Source organism: Mandrillus leucophaeus, unplaced genomic scaffold, assembly GCF_000951045.1.
Source record: "Mandrillus leucophaeus isolate KB7577 unplaced genomic scaffold, Mleu.le_1.0 Scaffold220, whole genome shotgun sequence".
In the NCBI taxonomy this organism is placed as follows: Eukaryota; Metazoa; Chordata; class Mammalia; order Primates; family Cercopithecidae; genus Mandrillus; species Mandrillus leucophaeus.
Window position 1 is genome coordinate 314,265 of NW_012102255.1, and position 6,980 is coordinate 321,244.

General features: G+C 37.6%; 1 protein-coding gene across 4 annotated transcripts in view; it reads right to left on the bottom strand.

Annotated features, from left to right (window-relative positions):
- Positions 1 to 4,214: 4,214 nt before the first annotated feature.
- Positions 4,215 to 6,980, bottom strand: part of CEP170 (centrosomal protein 170kDa) — a 130,578-nt gene continuing 127,812 nt past the window's right edge. For all 4 annotated transcript variants that reach the window (XM_011981154.1, XM_011981156.1, XM_011981155.1 and 1 more), the window contains one exon: positions 4,215 to 6,543. In XM_011981154.1, coding sequence (XP_011836544.1) covers positions 6,254 to 6,543 — 290 coding nt within the window. In that variant the 3' untranslated portion in view covers positions 4,215 to 6,253. The remainder of the gene's footprint in view (positions 6,544 to 6,980) is intronic.

The following is a 6,980-nucleotide window of genomic DNA, read 5'->3' on the forward strand; positions in this document are numbered from 1 at the left end:
ATGCAGGAGAAAGAGGTGACGTGCTCCCCAAAAAGCAGTTCGAGGAAGTAATTATGTGCATCAAAGTTATAGACAACTATCCGTGCCATTTTAACATGGATCAACTTTATTGAGAAATAGTTTACATTTGATAAAAAGTATCATTTTAAATGTACCTGGTGAGTTTCATGACATGTACTCACTCCTGTGAATAACTGTCGCCATGCCCAAAAAACTCGCTTGTGGCCGGCTCATGCCTGTAATCCCAGCACTTTGGGAGGCCGAGATGGGCGGATCACGAGGTCAGGAGATCGAGACCATCCTGGCTAACACGGTGAAACCCCGTCTCTACTAAAAAAATACAAAAAACTAGCCGGGCCTGGTGGCGGCGCCTGTAGTCCCAGCTACTCGGAGGCTGAGGCAGGAGAATGGCGTGAACCCGGGAGGCGGAGCTTGCAGTGAGTGGAGATCGCGCCACAGCACTGCAGCCTGGGCGACAGAGCGAGACTCTGTCTCAAAACAAAACAACAACAACAACAAAAAACTCACTTGTGAGTTTTTTGTAGGCAATTTCCTCTCACCTCCCATCCCCACTAGCACTGATCTCAGTCACTATCAGTGTTTTGTCTTTTCTAGAATTTCACATAAATTGAATCATCAAGCATGCCCTTTTTTGGGTCGGTTGCTTTAGCTCAGCATGTTTTTGAAATTGGTCCATGTTACCGTGTGTGTCAGTAGTGTGTTCGTTTCTATTGCTGAACAGGATCTCATTTTATGAATGTTTCACTATTTGTGATGCATCCTATTTGGGATCCATTCACTTGTTGAACACTGGAATGCCCAGTTTCTGGCTATAACAAATATGGCTTCTATAAGCATTGTGTACGGGTGGTTTTGTGGACATGTGATTTTATTTCACTTGGGTAAAATACCTAGGAGTGGAAAGGCTGGGTTGTGTGGTAGGTGTACATTAATGAGGAATTTCTAGTTTTCCAAAGTGGTTGGACCATTTTTTCTTTGTGCCTTTTTGAAAACGCTGTTCATATTATGAAGTCTTATAGGGCAATTAAAAATTTAGGATAAATTGATTTTTTTTTTTTTCTCTTGAAGGGAAGTCTCTGGGCTATAACCATAGACAGACTGGTAACAGGCAGCAGACGTGGCAAAGGTCACAGATCCTCATATGCTGGACATAATGGTCTTTGCCAAACAGTTGAAAGTCTTGGCCATGAAATGCTGCTTTTCATCACTGAGTAGACACTACTGGAAAAGCAAGCAGGAACCAGAGCTCCAGAGACTTGGGTGCAAACATTACCATGAAAACAGCACAAAGAGACTTTGTGTGTTTATTTCGTGTCAAATTTGACGGAAATTTTTCTCATTCAAGAAAAATCCAACTGTCACTACCCTTGCTCATTATTGCAAATTGGCGTAGGAGCCCCCTACACTTTTTACTGTTTTATCTCTAAGTGTCAGGTTAAGACCATGCTGCTTTCTGCCTTGCTACACTCCAGCCACTGTTTGTCCTGAGAGATTTCCATGGTCATGTTCTGTTAGTCCAAGGGGTGGTTTTTTACTCCATTTTATTTGGCCTTGCTCAGAGACAAGTGTTGTAATAAATAGCTTGGGAGGCAGCTCACTGGTCACATAGCTCTGATGTGGACTCACCAGAGTTTCCATTGGCAGCCCTGGGTTTTCATCTCTTTAAAACAAGTGGAGAGTACAGTCAGCTCATAAGCTGATGTGGTTCTTCATAGCATTCTTCTGGAAGCACCCAACATCCAGCTTTCAAGGAGACAGTTCATTATCTCTTTCAAAGAATCTGTTTCACATAACAAAGACATTCCTAGCATTTGGTCATTGCTTGTCATCAGTAGAGAAGTTTACTAGGAGAAATGTCAGGATACCCAGCTCTAGAAGTTCTACTCAAAAGCAGAGGAAGGGCCTGGTGACCTCTTCGGGTCTGTGGTCACGAGACAAAGCTGTAAAGGGTGAATACAAGTCACTTGGTTTGTCCAGGCTCTACCAGTTGTTTGCTGGGTGACAGCCCGTGGAGAATGGTTATAAAGAGTTTGGATTTCCAAGTCAAATACATGTTGATCAAATCCCAACTGGGCCGCTGCCTCTGTTCCTTCATCTCTAATGTAGGAATAATAGCTTATTAATGAGTTGTGAGCATTAAAAGGGACAGTACATGTAAAGCATTTATTATACTGCCTAGAAAAACAGCCCCTCCTTCCTTGTTATATTTGTTTCAATTACCCTAAATATGACATTGCTCAACTAGTGTTGAGCATTTCTAGAGCTAATGTACTATGCCTCAAAATTTACAGAATTTTTCATCTTTCAGTTCAAGGTTAGACCTCACAGTAGCAGTAGTAAATTACAGTGGTAATAACTTTAAAATATTTTAATTAACAAAATCTACAAAATGTTTGTTGTACCTTGCAGGATGTGTAAGAGTTAAAGAGAATAAGTTAAACATTCAACAAGAATCAGTTTCAGGTGATGAGGTGTTGTGAGAGACAGCATGTGGCTGACGGAGAACTTTTCCTTATGGTCAAGGTTCAGGAAAAGAAGCAACAAGTGTTAACAGTGAAACAGCAAAAGGACTAACATAACGAATTCCATTTCCATTTAAGAGGCCTTGACCCATTTCTGCACGTAGGTTAGGATGCTTTTAGAGCACAAAAGCAGCAACCATGTAGTTTTTGAAACTAACTGCGATGAAAGCATGTAAACAACCACGTTCTGTTAAAGACTTACAGGAGCAAGCAGGCTTGGCTGCTGTCACATGGGAGACCATTCCTCAAAGACAAAGACGTTTCATAAACCTCCCCCAAACCCTTGCTGGCAGCCAGATGTCTGTGGTTGTTGGCCCCCCAGCCTGTCCCCCTTACCTAAACCTAGAAGACCAAAAAAAAAAAAAAAAAAAAGCCTGTCCCCCTTACCTAAACCTAGAAGACCAAAAAAAAAAAAAAAAAAAGCCTGCATTTGTCTCCTATGTGTAGAGATCCCATTCTACCTCATCTTAGAGTGAATTGTTTACACAGCTATCTCCCAATAGACTTTCTTGAAAGTGAGTACATACATCTCAATTAATGCCGATTCAATTAAATACATTTTTATTTTGGTTTCTAAGAACTTTCTGTGTTATGCAAACACAAAGGGGTTATGCAAACACAATGAAAGGAAGATCATGACAAAGAATCAGAAAAAGCTTTTTGAAGGAGAACATTTCATACAGTCATAGACAACTTAGGCTAAAAGGGACTTGGATAATAACAGTGATGTCCTAATTTTGCAGATGAGAGGGAGGAACGCACTGATAGCTAGGAGGGAGTGGGTCTGGATCTCAGACTTCCAGGTTTGGTTTCCTTTCCAAGTCTGAACCCTTTCAGGCAGAGACGTGGCAAGCAAACCCAAGGAGATGAAGGAGGCAAAATGGCACAGATGTTTCAAAGCAAAGGGACTATCCAGGAAATGAAGATTACTTTAGTTACCAGGGAAGAAACGTGTATATGTCATGGGGAAAGGGAAGAGAAAATGCACGTATGTGGCACAGCCCTATGTGGTGCGGTCATGTGAAGGAAGCTGTATGAAGAAGTTGGTGGGACCCTGAAGAATGAAAGGGCTATGGGTAAGCAGGAAGGAAGGGGAGGAAGATACAGGGTACAGAAGGATGAAAAGCTCATGGTGGTCAAGAAAGTTGTAAATGGTGGTAGATACTATAATGGGTCACACAGATATGCACAAAAGAAAAGGCCAGAACACACAAAGTCTCAAAAGGTTAAGCTGTGAAATTTACAATTTTGAATAATACTGAGACATTCAAGATTCTTGAGCTTGAGTGATAGGATAAAAAAGAAACAGTATAAATTGATAGTTATCAAATTTAAGATGACAAAGGTATTTTAAATTTCTACTTTATTCCCAATATAGATCACTGTCATAAAGCTTTCTGATGATCTAAAGCTGGTTAAAAATGAAGACCTTGTATAGGCACATTACTTTAGGACATTAAGCTAAGTGAATTATATTGATCATAATCTGCTAAGACAATTTTTTTCTTTAAATAGTCAAACTAATAAGAGATTTCACATTAACCACATATTAATAGAACTGGAGAATTCTTGCTTTTGCTAAGCCTTGGGAAATGGTTTATAATCATTTGATAAGTTGATGAAGTATTAGCAAGCAAGATGGTAAAAGAAATAAAATATACAATCATTGTATAAAGTTCCAGAAACACTTTATTTAAAAATGGAGTTGTAAATGCATAACAAAATAACATAAGTAATAAATGTAACAAAAATAAATAAGGAGGATAATGTATTCATACAAAATAAAAATAACATAGTAAAAGGCCAAATGTTTATAATTGAACCAAACTGTGTAAACACTTAAACAAGAATGTAAGCAGAGTAGATTCTAGTATTTTCCTAAACTCCTTACCTTCTACTTCCATGTGGATATAATCAGTACCCAAATATTAAATAAAAGAGGGAGCAATGCTGATTATTTTGTCCAACTTTTTCTTCAAATGGATTGACCCTGTTTTAATGTTTCGTTTATTCCTTCAAAGCATTTGTATCTTTCCATTTATGTTCTTTAAAACCTTTTTTCAGTCTTCCTTTATTAGACAGAATGGGGAATTTAGCTTTACAAGGAGAATAGTTCATTTACCTTTTTTTTTTTTTGAATTTAAAGAAAAATAGGGGATCCATTATACTTTTGTTTTTACATCTCTATAAAAAGTTTTTTGCATCTTTATTAATTGATCCAACAATACAGGATTTTAAAAATCCTGTAAAGTCTTGAAGTGTATAGAGTTACTTTGTTTCTTAAAACAAATATAGCACAGGATTATTGTGGAAATATTAAAGACCATTTCATAAAAGCTGCAGTTTAACCTTAATAGACTGATGGGGTCAAGGGGGAAAATCCAGGTCTACTAATAATATTTAACTGAATTAAGATACACCCCAATTATAGTGTTCTGGAAACACAAAGGTAATTACTTTTCTTTTTTTTTTTTTTTTTTAAGTTATCCAAATGTCAACTTACTGGAAAGAGAAAAAACAAGTTTAAAGAAGAAATTTTTCATAGGCTTCTTGTTTAGTAGCACAGGCCAAAGGCCTCTGTCGTCGTCGTCTTGCAGGGTCCTTATAAATGTGTAAGACAGACAGGATTTACTATTGAGTCCTACAGGGAAACACACAGAAGCAATTCATTGCTTGGGAGTGAAACTATCAACTAATCTTATGACTACTGGTTCTCCAAGTCCCCTAATGAAGAAAATTTTAACCTCATGATCATTTCAAGGGAATTTTTTTTTTCAACTGTCACATATAAACTTGGTAACACAGGACCAATATACATGTTCTGAGTTTTAAAAATATACTCCACCTAAACTATCTGTCTAGTTTAATCTTTCTAGTTATCATTTAACCTAAAATGAGAGACCAAATCTTATTTCCATTAAAAAAATGAAAAAAAGTGCCAAATTGATCTTTTTGAAAGTGGAGTAAAACACTGTGGGGTTAAAACAAATACAGTATTATCAATCTCCTATGTACAAAAAAGACGGTTAGTCCTTATTGATATATAGATATGTCCACCTACCACTCCCAGCAAATCTTAGTGCAAACATAATAGTTAATTTCCGTAAACCCCAAGACAATTTATGTATCAACAAAGTTATATAAATCACATCTATGTTGGAAAATTTTAGGACACAGAGTGACTGTTGTGGAAGGTCTGCTTTACTGTGGAGAGTACTTCTGTCATTGTGTCCAATGGTAATGAGTACTAATATAAATCCTATTATTAAGAAGCAAATAGAATGGTTTAACAAATCTGTACAGATGAAGAAGTCCATTTCAGGGAGCAGCTTGGCACAGGAGACACAGGGGTTCAGAAATGTTGGCTATTTAGTTTGCTTGTAGGTCACAGCATGGCTTAAAAAAAAGAAAAAAGATCTATGAAGGGAAAGGGTGTAATCATAAAATTCAATTTGAAAATCATAAAACCACAAAAGGTGACACTGCCACAATCTGCTTTTTCCTATTTGTGCATCAAGTGGTTATCTAAATGGTTTGAAAGGATTGATATACTACATCGTAAGCCAAAAATAAATAAATAAAATTAAGAAGACAGGGATTCCAAGATTGTAGCTGACCAAGCTGTCTTGTTTTGTGTACGTCAACACTATGCTGCTTCCAATATTCCTAGTCATTCCACAGGTAATGATTTTTCAACACTCAAGAGAAAGTCATTCATGTACTGTAACATCTTCCTCTTCCCCATCGGGGTTGAATCTATTGAAATGTATACTGAAATCAGCCTCAGATTCAGCATTCTCAAATTCAGCTGAGACTGAAATAGCAGCAGGATGAAGAGCCCTAGCTTCTGGTTGGCCAAGTGTTGGTGTCTGACCCGGGCTGCTATGGTTATTCACAGGGCTGGACTTCTGTTTTGGTGGAGATGGCAACATAGCACTGGGAAATCCCATGTTGTTCAGAGCCTCCAAAGTTCCATCAGGATCAATCATAGCGTTGATTGCTAAAGGGAGGGAAAAGGGAATAATTCTAGATGCAGTTACATTCATGTATAAACACTGTTGATGATTTGGATAATACTTAAACTATCAGCGCGTATGTGATCTTAAATGTGGCTAATCTTCCAATATTATATTTAAAACTCCATTCTTAGTTATTCTGTAGTTGTACTGTAAATTACCCAGCCCTGAATACTTTCTCTGGGTCCTTTGATGTGTCACTTACGGGCATTTCAGAGACTTGTAAGTCTGGTATTTGAAGATGTAGAATTCAAGAAAAATCTTGTTGAAACTTGTCTTCATTATTGTGAGAGGATAGAGAAAATACTGAATATGATTTTTAATAAATATCTAAACCCTATTTATCACTCAGATAACTGAGGAATTAGCTGCTAAGTCAGGGTTCAGAGTAACCTCAAAGCTAGAGAGGCCAGAAGAACAT